Genomic DNA, 18,743 nt, shown 5'->3' with positions numbered 1-18,743 from the left:
GGCACCAAAGGACTTTTTAGAAAGCTATAGCTGTCTGTTAATGAGCTTCAGCTACGGCGAGACGATGGGTCCAAAAGTCAAGAAGCAAAGGGAACATACACAAGTTGATTTTTGGATTCACAATTATTTATTTATGTTACAAAGACACTGTAATTCCATAATGGATTAAAAAAGCTTTTGGATGGCCTACAGTTGTCAGAGGACCTCGTTAAAATCGCATTTCTCTGCTTCTAAACAAAAAAGTACGTCTCTACACTGTATTGATCTGGAGATAATAAATAAGACATATAAAGTATGTATTGTCCTGTCCCGGGGGACAGCATCGACTTTAGAGCAGAGTTTCTGCACTGTCTTAAAAAGTCTAAAATTTCAAAATCAAATTTGCTTAAATTAATGCTAGGCTACCTCTAATGCTCATTGAAATGTTCCTGCAGCACTTTAGAATGTTTCTTTCTTGATCCCGTGGTGTAGTAGTTCTTTTTTTCGCAAGTCCAAATATAATTTGCTGTATTACGACTACAAATAAGCAACTTATATTGCAGCCAATCCACTTTCATGTTATTGGCGCGAGTCTCTTTCTTGATTGTACCACAGACATAAAACAGATTTTATTCTTCAGTATGGAGAACTGCAAGTTTAGAGCTACTTGGCTTGAATTTAGGTCTTGGTTAAAGCAAGTTCCTAATAATGTATTTGAAGCCTACTGCTTCTTATGCGAGAAAACAATTAAACGTTGGGTGTACGGGCACTGGAGTCTCATGCAAAAAGTGAGAAACATCTAACTGCTGTGAAGGGTCTCCAGCAAACGAGCCAAGCCATCAGTCAGTTCTTCCGAGTATCTGGCGGCTCCGGCTCCAGCCCCAGCCCCAGCGCTGCCTAGGCGAGACCCACACAGCAGCTCCGCAACTCCCGTAAGCGACCTCCGTGTCGCTTTGGATCACAGCCAACACTAAGAGCGGAGGTGCTCTGGGTCCTCCACATGGTGACTAGACACCAGTCCTACAATGGGAATGAGGAAATTGGGGAATTGTTTCAGACAGGTCTTAAAAAGGTCTTAAAAAGTCTTAAATTTAACTCGGTGAAATCTGCAGAACCGTGTAGATGGTTCCAGGAAACGAACGCCGCTCTATGCTCTCCTTTATGACCCACTCATCCACCCCGACATCCTCACTACGCAGACCAGAGTGGTCTTATACAGCAGTAGTTACTGTGGTGCATATAGCAATAAATGTGTGCAATACATATGAATTACAGTGCATTACTTTTTCGGAGCTATATGTACGAATGGTTCATGAGAACAGCCTGTTGCCGTTACATTTGTAGTGACTCGGTTTTTGTGTCATGCTCTGGATGTGACTGGATGAGGTGCATTTAGTTATTTTTAGATTGGTTCTGCTGTATCATAGTCCTTCCCCAGTCTATTTGTAAAAATGAGAGAAAAAGAGACCTGAGACCACAGAAGAGACACTGAAAGGAGTCGGGGGTGGGCAGCAGCTTTGCCTCATTCCCTACATTCTCAACCCCCCACCTTCCTCCAGCCTCAGCTGCAGCCGGGCTGAAAGGCTGAATTCCAGCCACTAGAGGCTTTTTTTTCAGACAGGGACTCTACAAACATCAGGAGTTCTCTGGGACCTTTGGAGATTTCCACATGTCACCTATGCCTCCCTCTCCTAACTCCCACCCATTTTTATTCCTGCCTCTGGAAGAGTTTAATCATTTCACTCTGAAAATAATTGGCTTGTTGACCTGCTTCAGGGCTCCATCAGGAATTCCCCTGATGTAACTTTAGGCCATCCCTATTGTCAATTTCACACTCATATGTCAAACACAATCATATCTGGACTGTCAAGAAAAGTCCAGTTAACTAATTACACATTTACAAGCTGAACTTCTGCAGGTACATTGTGATAAAATGAGCACACCCCCTTACAAAATCCTAAGAAGCATGTTTGTAGTGCATTCAGAGAAGGTGAGCACTTACTTACCCACATTCACTGTTTGTTTAACACAGGAAGTTACATGGCTGTCCTGTGGTTTCCTGGATGTTTGTGTAGCGATAGCTTGGATTTTTCCCTATTCCATTCACAATGCAGTTCTTTGAAATTCTTTAAATAGATATGGACATTTATGTCATTAAAGTATTTCTGCTACCACTATTATGAAGCAGGAAGTGAGCTGTTCCAGGCCCGACAGGTTAATTCATAACATCTGCAACGCTCTGTTAAAACAAGGCAGAGCTGAGTGCCATGCATAGATCCTTCCTGTTTCAAAGCAGCCACGCATGCACGCTGGGAAACAGCCACATGCATTTGCATCAAATGGTTCCAAGACACTTAAGACTGCTGAAGATACTATACACTGAACAAAAAACATATATTCTGTAAATGCAAAATTCAATACACCAAATAATAGGCAAATACATATTGTAAAGTCTAAGCAGACATATTGCATTTCTACTTTTCTTGCTCTTTTCCTTTGAGGTACTCTGGGAACAGATTTCTCTTCAAACAGCAGAGGCTCCTTAATGGAGCCGATCCAATTTGTCTGCGCCTTTCTTTCCTTTCAGAGCACCCCCCAAAACCCTACCAACAAAAGCCTGCTTGTCTGCTAGGAATTTTCCACATTCCTTGCAACGACAGACATTTTTCTTCTGTACAAAGGGCCCTTCGGCAAATTCCCCCTAATCGCCGGGTTTAGTTGGATTTCTGATAGGTGCAATTCACAACTCTGGTGGGGCGTAATGGCTGGCGCGGGGGGGCAATGCCTGTAGCTGTATCTATAAGACCCCTGGTTTATTTCCATCACTTCATATAGCATCACTGCATATGGCTTTTATCCTAAAGCCATATGGTATGATGGCTGTTCAAGAGGAAAAGCTACTGGGTTGCAGTGGTGTTTAAGTGTAATTTGGTCAAATAAAGGGTTTTTTTCTGTATGGTTTCTGATGCTATGCAGTGATTGAGTCAACAGAAGAACCTCCACATAACCCTTTGAATACAATACTATCATTTTTAGAGAAAGACCTGCGTGTTTGAACAAGTTGGCGTGCCTGTTCTGGAGTCACCCAGACAATAACAAGCTGCAATCAGACTCTCCCACAGAAGACATGCGAGTGTTGTCAACTACCAAGATTAAATATTCTTTGCTTCTTTCTGGAACCTTAAGCCTGAATCTGGTTGGCTACTCGTGTACGGAAGTGTCACGGGGTCAAGTTCAAGGCCTAGCAAAGTTGTTGTTGAAAAAAAAATTACAAAAAAAGAACGAGAGAGAGAGAGAGAGAGAGAGAGAAATAGAAAGGGTTGTAAAACACTTTCACAAGACTTCATGTGGGCGAGAGATCGAGGGAGTGTGTGTATGGACAGAAGGAAAGAGATAACTTTAGAATCTTATGACTTGTGGTGCAAAAACTGTTGCAAATGTTTTGGCCAAGGTTCTTTCTTCTGGGAGGATGAATTTGCTCAGTGAATGAAATGGCTACCTGCCCTTTAGAATTAAGGTATTATGTGTAAAAAGCTTTCAGTTTGTCCTGAGGTTGATGCTGGAGGAGGGCTCATGAGGGCTCATCAAAATTGAAGGAGCATGAAAGTGTTCAGTTAGTGTAATCTGCTTTTCTGACTGCAAGGTATGTACGATTGGAAATGTTGGTCTAAAATTTTTTTTTTTCGACCAAACATGGATAATTTGGGTTTATAAATTGCACGTCAATTTAAAAATTTGAACCCATCAATCTCTACGAGCCTATCCACACTGAATCCAATACTTTCGTATTTCACAGTGCTGTTTTTTTCCCCTTGCAGCTGTTTTTCAGATGCCGATAAAAACAAGCCAACCAATAATTAATTCTAAATTGCATCATTTAAATGTAAATTTGATGAATCCCTTCATGGTTTAGTTTTAATAAATGTGCCAGTTAAGTAATAGACCATAATTAACCACTTCAAAGAAATCATTATGTTAGTGGCACACTAGCTTCCATAATAAATTGACTCATAAATACAAGTTTCCCAGACAGACAGTTCACTTAAGCAGTCTGTGAATTCCCAAGTGTCAGATTAGTCAAATGTTTACCTACCTAAGTGTTATTTGGCAACATTTTAACAATTTAAATGGCGAACATTCCAGGTTTTAACAGCCTCATACTCTACACAGCATTTCATCCGAAGCATATCTCATGACAGACGTTTCATCCATGCAGGCTTGTGTTTGTGGAGGGGACATTGGTCAAATTATCCATTTGGCTTCAAAGGAGGTCCAAAGGTTAGCAGGCCCGGTAACGGTTAACCAGAGCAAACAGCAGCAGCACCTATCTTATGGGATAATTAACACTTAGACTACAAAGACAGCAGAGCCGGAACACATTACACTTTATACACACACATGTAGTACAATCAGGTGCACGTACGCAAATACATATCAGATATAGTTATTAATAGTTAATGTATTAATGCTATACATGAATTATATGTCAAAACGTAGTAATATGACTATAACTTTTAGAAAATAGAATCTAAAGCTGTAGTAAGTTTGAAGATGTTGTTTGTGGTTTTAGTAATGTAGTCTATAGTACTTAAAGGTTCAGTAGGTAACTTCCATAAAAAAACATTTTGTCATGACAGTAGCCCAGGAGGCAGATTCTCTGTGAAAACATCACGTTCCTCTGCCTTCTCCTGGTGCTCCTAATGGCATTTGCAAGTTTCCACCGCGCCTGAAGGAAAACAACCAATCAGAGCCGAGGAGTCTCTAAGGCAGTGTCAATGACTGCTCATAAACTGCGGTCAAAAGGCAGAGCTGTAAAGTGAGAAAGTTTGTGACTAGGGATGCAACGATTATAGATTTTGTTGGTACGATTATAGTCTGAAGAATAATCACGGTTTCACGATTATTATGCATTCATTTATTGTACTACTAAAGTATAAAATAAAACACTTTAGATGTTAGTGTTATGTATTGCTGTCTTTTTTTAGATAATTTTTTGGGGCTTTTATTGCCTTCTACGTGAAAGAGAAAGTAGGAGGCTTTAACTTGAACTGTAAAGCGGCGCTATCGAGGGCGAAGGCCTAGAGAGACCCATCAGATCACAATTTTCACCAAGTCTGACATGCCTATACATGGAAATTAATAAATGCTAATAAATAACCATCAAACACTTCTCTGATGATTTTGTACAGAGTGATTTCTCCTCCTCTGCATATTTATTGCAGCAGCTGGACAAGGAAGTAGGTTACTCTGGTATAGATTTTTGACTATTTTAAGACGAGGGAGAACATTTGTCGTTGTTAGACTTCATTAAAAGTAAAGTTGGGCTTTGCTGTTGGCTTCACAACTCACTTTTAAAAAAGACAGATAAACAAAGAGAGAGATTCACGCTCCCCAGCAGCCGCACTGAACTGAAGGGCTGGAGACGGGTGTCTCGTGCCAGGGAGAGGGAGTAAGAGAGGCGGTGCCGAGATAATTAAACCAAAACTTATTTTCATATGTTTACGCTGGGTAAAACTCTGCTACCACTCTGTGAAAGGCAGACTAGTGAACATTGGGGCACCCACTGCCAGCGGACTGTTGGGAAATGAATTGAACCGCTCCGTTCTGCTGTTGTTGAAGCTGCCTGTGAACATCCTAGTTTTATACAGTCTATGGTGAAAACTCAGCTAAAAGCACAGTAAGACAAAATTGATGTTGTTGTTTTTTCAAAGTGTGCGGCGAACGTAGGCGGCGACCTGTGACGACTTCCCCACATCACACACACGTCATTTCCAACCAATCACATAATTTGTTGACCCAGGTTGTGCGCAATTCACAGTGAAATCGACCCAAGTCTACCCTGATCAAACCCACCTGGCGACCTGGGTATAAACCTGATTGAGCCATTGGTGTGAAAGGGGTATTAGAGCCTCCTCAGCTCTGATTTTTTGCTTTCCTAATGCCATTAGGAGCACCAGGAGGAGGCAGAGGAACGTGCGTTTTTTTTTTTTACAGATGATCTGATTAATGCAGTACTGTCAGAATATAGTGATAGTTTGCGCAATGTGACAAAAAGCTGTTTTTATCAACGTTACCAGCTTTAATGAAGATTTGAGGCTGCCGTTGTACACATGTAACTTTGTCTATCTTGTTTGCGTGCAGCTGCATTTCATCAGAGTTGCACTGTGTGTCATCCCCTGTAATTAAGGTTGAAAGTGGTTGCAGTAGCTTCAGCATCAGCTGATAGCACAAACAACAAGAATGGACCACTAACAGACACTTGAAGCCCACACACTGCTCTCACTTAAGATATTTAAAGGTGCTTCCACTGAAATGCTTGGATGGTTAAACAGATTTCCAATGTTTGGAACTGAAACTTTTTTCCGCTCAGTGATTTACAATGCAGCACATTAGCATAGCAATGCTTCGGTCCTACATGTGTATCTACACAGGATGCGTTCAGGCATAGTACTGAGTGTAGGCCACCTGCGTTTCGGCAGCACTCTGAGCCCAACATACAATCAAATGGGAAAAAATACATATAGCGAGTGCAATGTGAGCATGAACCCTAACCCTAACCCTAACTCTAACCCTAACCCTAACTTGTCATGACAAAAACCGAATGACACTTACTAAAAGAAACGTTATGTCATAAACGTTTATGACTTGTTTATAATGTTTATGACACGTTCATGACAGTGTCATGTCACTCTTATGTAGATACCTTCAAGTAAAGTGTAACCTAATATTGATATAAAATAACTTTTAATAAAGCCCATTCATGCTCCCTGGAGAATGGACCCTGTCTGTTTCAGACACTCCATGAGCCTTCAGGATATGCTGTCAGCTTTGCATACAAGTCTCACAGTCAAATAGGGAAACTGTCATTAGGTTCGCTGAACACATTCATGCTCCCTCTGTTTGGATTTCAATTACCCTGTAGTGTTTCCTGTAGCACCACCCTGTGTTTTCATTCTGCCTTCTTAGAACCTATTGCTGGGTCATTACTGTGTCTTGCTTTAGACTTTGCCATGTTCTGTGCAAAGTATGCTGGACAAGAGAAAAGGGATTACACCAAGCTGTCTACAAGCTGTCTCAAGAGCAGTCTACAATTTAAGATGCTTCTGCAAATCTATGAACACACTGGAAGTGATGAATAGGCTGTGGCATTTATATGACCAGTTGGAGAACCAGTGAAGTTTCTGACACTGGAAAGTGATGAGGACAGCTAATGCGGTGCTGGAGAGAGAGAGCATGGTGAGTGGCCCACCTCTTCTAATAGGTGGGGCTTTTGTGAATGGTGGCTTGTACAAGGTGCTCAACAGAACGGAGGCATTTCTCTCTTTGATCAGAGGAAGACTTCTGGAAAGAGGCTGCTGGGTGGTTGTAGAGCTGAGAGCCTAGAGCGCCGCATTCTTGGAGCAGCAGAGGGATTGGGTTTCAGCTGAGGGGTCTCCACCATAGGGCTCCTACTTTTAGCCATACTTACCTACCTTGGAAGGGTTGAAGCTGCCCAAGCGGCCCTCATGCTATGCCTCAAGCTGGCCCCCAGCTGGGCCAACAAGTGATTCATAGTGTTAGGCCCAGGCAACATCAAAGAGTGCCAGAGCCTGTAAAAGACAATGCTGCCATTTCTCTGTGCTGGTGTAGACGGGGAGGGGGCTGGTTTGGGGCATTGGGAGAGAGGCTCTACCAACAGGAGTGGCTTCTGTACTTAAAGGTATTGGGTTTCACTGATGTTTTTTTGGAATACTTTGTTCCAGATGCACTGTAGTAGATTTTACTGTCAGACTGTAACATCGAGGACGCTTCCTCCTTTGTCTTTATGGTCACTGTAACTACATTCAGTTGTGTACCTGCTGTTACTTTAATTGATTTTCAAGTATTGATTTAAACCCTTACTTACTCATTGTGTAGCCTGCACTCCCTTGGCTGCAGTCTTAATTAACATGTTTTCTTTGCTGTATCACATAATGCTTCAAACAGGGATTTTTCAGTTTTACAAACTAGTGTTGCTTAGGTGAGCATAATAGCAACGATAAAGAAAAAATTAGGTGTTACAAGATCAAGGAAATACATCAAATTACACTACAAAAGTATCAAGGATAACCCAATAAACTCCAAGACTTCTTTCTATCTATGACTTTGGTGTAAAGATACATAAATAAGATAGATATAAATCAGGTTCCCCAATATCCATGTTCTTCAGTGGTCTTGGTTCTTAATTCAAAATTTTGACCTGTACTATTTATTTATTTGTTTCAAAATCCACAATGATTTTTATAAACTGCTGAAAAGAAGCTATGGAAACTATGGCTGGCCATTTCTACCAGGAAAATAATACAAATTGATGAAAAATCATTGTTCAAGCATCCGAATTATGACAAATCTCAGATTTATGATTTACTAAATCAAAATTAAGATTTTTTGGGATTATGAGTTTTTTCAATTCAATTATTATTATATTATTTTTCAATTATGTTATTTGTAAATTAGTCTCGCTTTGCCAGACCCTCCTCCAAAGCGCGCCGAAGGAGGGTTTGTCTACTCCACACAGCATTCTGGGATGGGAGGAAAACATGCTCTGGTTTAATGGCATTTCTTTAAACCAATCAGAATAATCATGGGCGGTGCTCCGCACAGAGCCACTGCTTAGTGCGTAGTCATGCAACAGAAAACTCAGATTGGACAGACAGTCTAGCTAGCTGTCTGGATTTAACCTGCAGAGATCTGAGGAGCAGTTAACCATAGTCCTCAGAAATCCACCAAATTTAAAATTCCAACACAAAAAAAGCGGAAGGAAATGGAAAATACATGCATCCGGTGGAATTTCCTGCAGCACTGGAGCAATCCTGGGAAGTGGAACGCGAAGGATATAGACCATTTGTAAATCAACCTTCAGCTTGCAATCAACTTGCACTTAATTAATCATTTTAACATTTCTAACATATTCTAAAGGCCCTTCTAGGAATGGGCATTGCAAATTAGCAGCAGCTATAAATACTTAAACACTTTGTATTGGATAATTGTTGTACAATTCTTTATGTATACTGTATTTATCCCTATCAAATAAACATTAAATAAATAAACAACATAAACATTATTGAGAAAACACATTTACATTTGATATTAGCTAACTACTTAGCTTAACACTACTGCCACAGAATGCAAGTATGCTAGTATGGAGAGAGGACAATACATTCTACCTAGAATTTTCAAGCAATAGCATGCCAAAAATGTAGGTTCTTTGCATTCTAAAATCATAAAACGTTTTTATACAGAATGTAATATGTTTTAATTTAGGTAAGGTGATACAAAACATAACGTGATTTAAACGAAGTAAATGCAACACACTCTATGAACAGTACATTACAGAAGCAGAACATCTGACTGTTGTGTATGCTGTTGTAGGAAAGCGGGACAGGTGGAGTTTTCTGGTGATGTGGTCGAGCACCCACCTACCCAACAACAAAGGAGGGGAGAGTTTTTTTAGAAGCCTGGCAGTGTTCATAGGGTGTGCATCCTCTTCTGTGTGCACTGGTTTCCAAATTCTTCCTTAACTGCTGCTTGCATTCCTCATGCAGGTCCTATCCGGTGTTGACATGGACTCCATTACTGTGTTTGAGCCTACAGACATTCCAGCCGGAGCTGGCACAGAAAACACCAGCTGTTTGAACTGATCACTGGTGGGTGTGGGGGGTTAGGGACATGGTACTCTCTCCTCTTAGGGCGAGCAGCTGGCCGGGCTTATGAGCACCAGGGACTCTACATTTTCTTTTTACATTCTCAGATCTAATGGAGTGCTCAGCTGTTCAGCTCTGGCCAGAGCTACTTCCTGTGCAGTTGTGAGCTTGTGTATATCCTTCGCCCCACAGTGTTTGTGCAGTTTAAAGGACCGGACACACCAAGGCGACTGATGCGACCGTCGCCCTAGTTTGTGTGGTGTGTGCGCACCATCGCCACGCATCTGCCTTCGTCTGCCTTTTTTTGGCCGACGTCGACCGTCGGCCGAACAGCCAATCCATCTGATCGGCAGCTTGAAAATGGTAGTGAGGAAAGCAGACAAACTGTGAGAGCACCAAGCCCCCAAGAACAGTGCCATGTCTTAAAGCAACCATGGGCTTAGCGGCCGACGGTGGAACGTCTGACAACCCTCTGGCCCAGAAAAACTAAGGTTAATAAACGAATATCCTATACCGTTAAATTTAATATAAAGACCGTAATAAACCTCCCTCTCTCTGCACCGTCTGCACTGCTAAACAATTAGCCCCCTAGCAAGCAGGCTAGCTTACGAGCCAGCCGGCCAGCCTCTAAATTAGTAAAATGTAACATCTTAAGGTTTCATTCACACACTCGTGTCACATCGTAGGAAAGCCATTGCTATCGCCAGATTAGAGAGTGACAATTTAGTTTGGCTTATTTTTATGAAACCAGTGTATGATGAAGGCATGTTGGGTGGGTGGAACTATCGAGCTAAAGTTGGCCAACTAGCTAGCAGCTGGCCGTTCTGGTTTGGTCCCTCCACTTCAAGAGTCTGGCTGTCTGGCTGCAGAACTCCACTGTGGAGTCTATTCCGGTGCAGGCTCCATTGTCAGGACACCTCCACTGTTAGGACAGGAAATGCAAGCAGAAAATACAACAACAAAAAAGTCTGCACAAAAGGTCCAACAGCGGCTACACTTTAAGCTGAGGGTCTTTGGTTGCTCCTCTTCTACCATGCCATAGTTGAGAGCATCCTGCGTTATGGCATCACAGCTTGGTTTTGAAACCTCAGTGTTCAGATGAAAACCCAGAATACCTGGCTAGCACAAAGAGCCATGGAAATCATGGGAGTCAGACAGCATCCTACACTCCAGGCTGTCTTTGACAATACTATCCTCAGGCAGGCCCAGAAGATCATTTGAAACCCCAACCATGTCCTCCACAATGAGTATCAGCTTCTCCCTTCAGGCAGACGCTTCAGAGTCCCCCGGTGCAGACTCAACCGCTTTAAGAACTCATTTGTCCCCCTGTCCATCAAAGCCCTGAATGGCAAGCCAGCCTCACCCCTGAAATGCTGCTTTTGTCTTAAACACACACATGTACATATTTGATATTTACATGTTGAATATCGCGATAATGATATAACTTGTGATAAATAAACAGATACTACAATGTAGCCTACTCAGTTCTGCATTTCTGCTGCTTTCAGTATTTTGCTAAAGTACAACAAATTGCTCGTTCAATTTTAAATAAATGACAAAAAAAAGTGTAGCCATGTTGTACTTTGTCAATTAAATAAAAACATTTTTGGCCAAATGTTAACGGTTCAGCAGGTAAAATACCTGTAATACTGTACTATGATCCATACAGAAAGTTACATGTTATCATTAATCTCAACACTGTTCCTTCCTAACTCCTGTTAAATCATATAAGAATAGGGCTATCTAAAGTTAATTCTTGTTCATTGTGTTGGTTAAATCATTGTTCGTTTTTTGAAGTGTATTAATCCGTGATTTGGGGATCCTAAACACACTGCTCTGTACTATACATGTCCTGTGGCACTCATTTAGTTAGATCTCATCTGAGCAGTATTCTGTCATTCAAACACCTCTGAGTTGTAGTTTAAAATTTGTTACAGACAATTTAATAAAATGAAGGGTTTTATTCGGGCTCGGGTCCACCAATACAGTTAATGGATACAGACACGGAGAACTCTGTGCTCTGAGCAGCGGTTAGCTCTAGTCAGAGACTTCACGAGGGGGAGGGGCTGGAGGCAGCTAGTCTGTGTGCGCTGTAGAAAATACACTGTTGTTTGGAAAGAAAATTGAATTCGGATTGTATCTACCTGGGCGGGTCTCAATTTACCTGGGCGGTGCGCCCAAGTAGAACCTATGTAACACTGATCACTGCATACAGTATATTATGAGGACTATTGTGTTGTACAACAGGCAGTGTGCAATTTTGTTGGCTAGTGGCAGTGCATGCATCATGAGCATGTCCATGCAGAGTGATGAAGACACAGAACAGTCTGTGTCTGTGTACTTTATGTATGTGTGTATGTATGTATGTGTGTATGCACTATGTTGTGTTGAGTTCTTTAAACAGCAGATATTGTTTGTTTGTCCAAGACAAATTTCCTTTGGGATAATAAAATATATCTTAAAATTGTGTAAACTCTTTCGGTGAAAGTAGTTTGGTCGTTGATTTATATTTAAATAGCCTAATTAATCAACATTTTACAGTGCAAACAACTAATTCTGTTAATGGAGTATTTATTTTGCCGATCCTGTCCACACTATGCACCCGGAATGCTGTGTGGACTAGCCACTCCACAGCGCTGTGGAGGAAGGTCTGGCAATGGGACTCTCCTCATCTAATAATAACAGTGTTTTTTTCATTATTAGTGCAGTGTTTATTTCCTGTGAAATTAACAAAATATCAGCAACAGCTTTTTTCAGTTTAGTGTGAAGATTTTTGTTATATATTCCAATAACACCAGAAGAATTTATCGCCATGTGCAAAATAAACAAATTATTAGTGAAACTATGTCCCTCTCCTTGGTGCAGTCAGTTATTCTAAATATATACTTGAAACTAGAAAACATGCACATTGTGACATAGTTTTATCTTTGCTGTTGCCTGCTCTTTTGATAAACCTAGTGTATACTAAAGGAGACTATGGTCTCTGTGTCAACTGATTATTTTGTAGAAAACTGTTGAGTATTAAACAATTGCGTGAGTGTGATGGAATTGAGATAAATTGGTAAGGAAGTCATTGAAAGGAAGTTGTGTTAATATATTTAACGTTTGAAAATTATTTTAAATACATAAATTAAAAAAATGAATTTGCCCTTTTTTCCCTTGAGCCCCTGCCCCACAAAATGTTTGTGCAAGTCCCTGCGGGCAGCGTTTGGTGATTGGGGTTGGAATAGGCCTGTGCAGAAGGAAATTCATCGTAACTGTGTTGCTGTCAGATTTTAGGTGATCATTAATCCCACTCTGTCTTAATGTTAATTCTGTTTTGTCACTTTCATTTCCAGTTGAATCATGAACCAGTCAGAGTTAAATTTCTGCCAAGCCGCCGCGTGACTTATTGTTAAATGACCGCTAAAGACTTCTTGTAAATGATAGAAGTGGAGGACGAACACTAACCTATGCCTTCTGCTCTCTTGCAGCCGCAGCAAGTCGTCCAGAAAAAGCTTGCTCAGGTAAGATCAAAAGGATTGTGCATACAAACACACACACACACACACACACACACACACAAAGGAAAAATGACTTAAAACAACCAGGATGTAATCCTTATTACCCTACATTATGCATCAAAATGAACGCAAAAATGAGTAGATGCAAATTCCTTTTAACGGCACAAATTCTTTTGATGCGTGATTAACGCACGTGCGTTCTGTGATTTGGGCCAATTTGCGCTTCAGGCAGCTCCGTAGTTTGGGAACTCAGGAAGCGATACAGCAGTAATGTTGTTGATGACTAGCAGAAACAAACCTCCTTGAGCAGAAATGGAAAAAGAAAAGGGACTTTTGAATGGCAAGTTCAGTTTCAAAGCCCTTCCAGATGGTTCTCTCAACAAGATTAATGTTATTTGCAAGTACTGTCGATGTAAATTAAGTTACCACCGGAGTGTGTTGAGTCTTGTTACATTTAGCTGACCAATGTACAATGTGTCTGTTGCTATAATACACGTTGCTTGCGTGGATAGTGTTAGCAAAATTTTAGTCTCGCCTTGCCAGAGCTATCTCCACAGCGCTGCGGAGGAAGGTCTGGCTAGTCCACACAACATTCCTGGATAGGAGAAATGAGGGATATCTGGCGGAACCTCCGGTGGCACCAGAACTATCTTGAGCTGCACTCTGTGTATGAAAGGCGCTATACAAATAAAGCTGTTATGTTATGTTATGTTATGTAAATGAAATGTCGTCGATATAGACTAGCTAAAGTTAGTATTATTGTACATTGCTTGCTCAACGTTTATAAGTCAAGGTAAATTGAGTTTGTAATAATTTAAAAAAACGCCAGAATTTGAAGTAGAGTGAGTCCTGTTTTCTATGTAGCTCTAGTTAGCTACATAAAGATGGACTTGAATTAGCCCCAGCTGTGAGCTAGGGTTAACAGACGACTGAACTACAGGCTGGTCTGCCCCATTTACGTTTCCTTCAAAACCAAACATACCATATTTTTCTAGTCTGATGCCAATATAGGCAAAATTACATTGTCAGTGCCTTCCAGAACGGTTACAAAAGATCATTGCAAAAATGAGTGCTTTCTGATCTGCAAAGTTACGAGTAACGTTTGGTTCGTTTGGTTAAGTTTAGACCAGAAAACAAAAACTGACACAGTGGGAAACCAGAGTTGCATGCTTTGTTGATCCGTCCATCCACCCCAACTTCCTCCCTAGCGCTAACAACAAGCATTTTAATTACAACTTTGATCCTGACAGACAAGTTATAATTGACTCAACCACTAAAGGTCCTTGTCAGTCAAACATAGGTTGTTGCTATCTTTTTTGATTTGTTTTTTGTTTCCGTGATGGGCCCACGGAAGAATTAAGTTAAGGAAAAGGTCGTGGGTGGGCTTACGTTTCCATGACACGCTGGACAACAACGGGACGGTTGGGTTCAGGAAACATGACACGCAGGACACGATCCCCGGTCGCCTGGGTGAAAGTCCTGTGTTTGACCCATCCACCACCCCAACCAATTGGCATTGTTTTCCGTGGTGGTGGCACGGAATGTATGAAAATTCCGTGTGGCCACCACGGAAAACAATGCCAATGTAAAGTCAATGAGAAAATGACGTAGCATTAAGAGCGACTACGGTAGCGAGTAGTATGAAAGTCCTAAATCCGCATAGGGAGGTTAACAGTTTGTGATCATTTCACGGAATTCTGTGAGACGAGGCTGGCTTGGAACATTGCTGCAACAGTAACTCACCTTGTAGCTAAAGTTTACAGTAGTGCTGGCATTTTTACTTATAAAAGGTTGGGCCAGATGAAAAAAGTCTGGCAAAAGTCACATCACATGTAAATACCGGAGTGGCATTTGCAAGAAAAGAGGTGTGATGAGACATGATGTATCTTTTAATCCTTTTAATCTATTAATCTTAGAGGGATTTTCCAAAGCTAACTGCAGTTCCTCCATGTGTGACTGTTCATAAATGGCAGATTTTAGATGCTGTTTTTTGTTGTTGGCTTGAGCACCTACATCAGAGGGAGAATAAAAGCTGACTGGTAATAAGCCAGTGCAACATGACACAGGACCCCCACCCCCAGCATTCCCTCACACTCTAGGAATCCACCAGCCTCCCTCTGTTCACTGGTGCGGGCCACTTCTTGGTGTGAATGCATAACTTGGCTTTGATTTGTGGCTGTGTGGGAACAGGGCTGAGGTAGTTGGGAGCCGCTGTGAGGCCCTGGGAGCTGCACGCCATAAAAATGTCATTTAGCTCTCCCACTTTGATAGGCTGCTTTATCTCAGCCCCACCACCACTAGCTTGTTCAAACCCATTTCAGTACAGTGCTTGGGTGGGGTGGATACATGACCCAACAGAAAGCTACAACTTTACACATGCACATAGCACAGATTCCCAGTGAAGTTTCAGCTACCAACCAGATTTCCTATTTTCCATGCTCCTATGTTCTTTTTTTTGCACAAAACACACAATTGCAACAATTTCAATATCTCTCCTTATTCAAGGCTCAGCCAAACTAATGCGGGTTACACACCACAGGAAAACTGATTTTGGGCCCGAATCCGCACTCCCGACAATCGTCAGCAAAGCACCGATTTTTTGATGGTTCTGAAGATTATCTTGCCAGATTTGTGTGACTGTGGTTGACGTATGTTAAGAAAAAATCCACCGATCTAGTGTGTAACATTGTGAGTGGAGTGAGATACAACTCTCTGCACTAAACATCATTAGAAATTCACACCAGCATTTTCAGATGTTTTTTAAAAGTTCACTATACATGCTGGAATGCAAAACAATAGAAATATACTTAATTCAATTCAACTCAAATCAATTTCATGTATAGTATCAAATCATAAGAGTTATCTCAAGACACTTTACAGATAGAGTAGGTCTAGACCACACTCTATAATTTACAAAAACCCAACAATTCCAGTAATTCCCCCAAAAGCAAGCATTAAGTGCGACAGTGGCGAGGAAAAACTTCCTTTTAGGCAGAAACCTCGGACAGACCCAGGCTCTTGGTGGGCGGTGTCTGACGGTTTTTTTAGTGGCAGTTAGCAAACCATCATGTGGTTAAAGAGATGGTTTCCCAGTTCCAAATTATAATCTCAGAAGGTGTGAATGGGGCCAACAGTTACAAGGACTGAATGAATGGAATCACACCCCAATTTAGAGAGTAATTTAACACCCGGCTGCAAAGCAGTTTTTTGTGGCCCTCTCTGGTAGAACGTTCCAAGCCTGTTTTACCTCTGACCACACCCAGGTGAAGTTATGGCCCTGACACAATAGACAGATGACAATGAACTAGTGGCGACAAAGGCTGTCTGTGGCGTCGCCTCACATCACCTCTTCTTGGCCAAAAAGTTGCACTTGAACACAACCCCAAAGACTACAGCCTTTGGCCAACTAGCACGTATGTTCTGTGCCTGCATGAGAGGAAATAACTCTCCATGCCAGCAGGTGGAGGTAATCTACTGTATTTGTTATTCAGAAAGAGATATCGGATATACAAACCATTGCTATGATACATACAACAAAACAGCGTTCGCCCGAATCAGCACCTACCGTTTCACTCCCCGCCAGGATGACAGCAAACACTGGGAGATGGCTAGCCAGACTGTCCATACACTGGGCTGTCAACCGTTTTCTTGGCAAAAAAAGTCTCCCTGCGGTGAGGAAGTGGAGGGACCAAGTAGCCAGTTGCGACCGGCTGGGTAGTTAGCTTGATAATTCCACCTACCATGCTTTCATGCTACACTGGTTATAGAAAATGAGCCAAACAAAGTTGTCACTCTTCTGGCGATAAAAATGTGCTTTCCTACGATGTGAAAGAGTGTATGATGAAAAATTAGGTAGTTAAGTTTTATTAAGTTGGCCAGCTAGTTATTTTATTAGTATATTTTGTAATGTGTAGGTACGTAGATCTTTTAAAATACATGTTTATGTTGAAATAAATATACCTATACATGTTATTGCACGTTTGCCCTCTTATGGACATCATGTGCAAAAATAGATATTCCAATAGTTCGAAAATACAGTATGTTTTTTAGAAGGAACATTCAAACATCATTTTTGGCCAGTTTTGACAGCCCTATGTGTATTTGATTGATCAGATGAGATGAAGATGAGAAGTTCCTTTCCGTTTTTCTTCTCAGCTGAGAAAGTATGCAAGGTTTGCTACATACGCCTATTTACATACGCCTAGGCATGCCTTTGAGGAGTAGTTGTCAGTTTTCCCCATATTTGAGGGATATCACATCTATCTATGATGACAGGTTTTCACCATTTTCAAGGTCAATTTATTGTCGTTCTACGACACAGAGTGCACAGCGAGATGCAAGTTGGTAAGATATGATGGTGCTTGACCATTACCAATTTGTAATGTTTCCAGTCAGGATGCTTTCTATTGCTCACCTGTAAAAGTTAACCAGAACTTGGCGCAGGAGTTTCCTTAAGAATTGAATTGAATTTTGTAATGTCCCGGAAATGTGCACTTTCATATTTATATTATTTTATATATTACTGCATTAATTCTATGATGGGGAGGTAAATCTGGAACCACCTTTGTTTCCCCCGAGTCCGCAACATTCAGTGCCTCTGGGTGGGGGCAATATGATTAAAGCTTCTTTTCGGTCCCCCACCTTTGCTACCACCACCATCATCTTTTTTCTCTACTGCTCTTGTTTGCCCTTGTCACACATGGTAGCCTTTCAAGACTGAAGTGTGTGAGCACTAATGAATGGAGTTGGAGCTGCACGGCCACAGCCTGGGAAAGGAAGAGGGTTGTAAATTGTGTCAGTTAGCCTCCCTGAATAAAATTAAGCCATGTGGAAAAGAAATCCATTGCATCTGAGGAGGGAGGGGGATGTGTTTTTTTCTGATACTCCTTATAACTTGAGATCTTGCCTCATAATGTTTAGACTTTTTTCTTAGTATCAAAGGTATTCCACGTAATTGGTGTCTGTACAGTGCGAACTGAGCCAAAGCAGCAGAATTCTTCCTGATATAAATGTAACACAGATACAAATACAGATATTTTTGTTACATGAACAAATTCCCATACATGGAATAGCTTTTCATTACAACCCTACTAGCTATGAAGCCTATGCACATAGTATAACACCTCCCGGGGCGCGGGTCAGCGTTGACAGTTAAAGTATCCTAAACAAAAGAATAAGTGAGACAATGAAAACGTGCTGCGTTCAATGTAGCTGCTCTCATCAGAATGTTTATTCAACTTAATTTCAGTGCCAAGTCTGTCACCGTACTTTCTGCTTAGTGTATAAACGATCCAAATCAGGATTTCTATCAAAATAAACAATAGAAATACAAGCATGGCTATATTCTGCACGCAGTTACATATGTGTACCCAGATCCTCTTGTACAACATTTGTATCTATACTAACCCAGTATCTTTTACCTTCTTTAATCGGTACATGTAGTGTATGACATCACTTTATCTTATATACATTCACAAATGTAACTCACTAAGTTTACGGGTTATTCAGAAAGACTAGACAGTTGCTACTGATTTGAACTCAATTTAGCGTTAAATCCGAAGCAGGCAGATTAATGTCATACTTATGTCAACTAGCAGAG

At 41.2% G+C, this 18,743-nt stretch overlaps 1 protein-coding gene across 3 annotated transcripts in view; it reads left to right on the top strand.

Moving 5' to 3' along the window:
• hmga2 (high mobility group AT-hook 2) overlaps positions 1-18,743 on the top strand; it is a 46,150-nt gene that overhangs the window by 24,463 nt on the left and 2,944 nt on the right. For 2 of the 3 annotated variants that reach the window (XM_035996322.1, XM_035996321.1), the window contains 2 exons: positions 13,115-13,147; positions 17,920-17,926. In XM_035996322.1, the coding sequence (XP_035852215.1) occupies positions 13,115-13,147; positions 17,920-17,926 (40 nt within the window). The remainder of the gene's footprint in view (positions 1-13,114; positions 13,148-17,919; positions 17,927-18,743) is intronic. The other variant, XM_031288262.2, reaches the window with a different exon arrangement.

This window comes from Sander lucioperca, chromosome 20 (genome assembly GCF_008315115.2).
Source record: "Sander lucioperca isolate FBNREF2018 chromosome 20, SLUC_FBN_1.2, whole genome shotgun sequence".
NCBI classification, from domain to species: domain Eukaryota; kingdom Metazoa; phylum Chordata; class Actinopteri; order Perciformes; family Percidae; genus Sander; species Sander lucioperca.
Note: the sequence above shows the minus strand (reverse complement) of the source record. Positions and strands in the feature narration are given on the sequence as shown.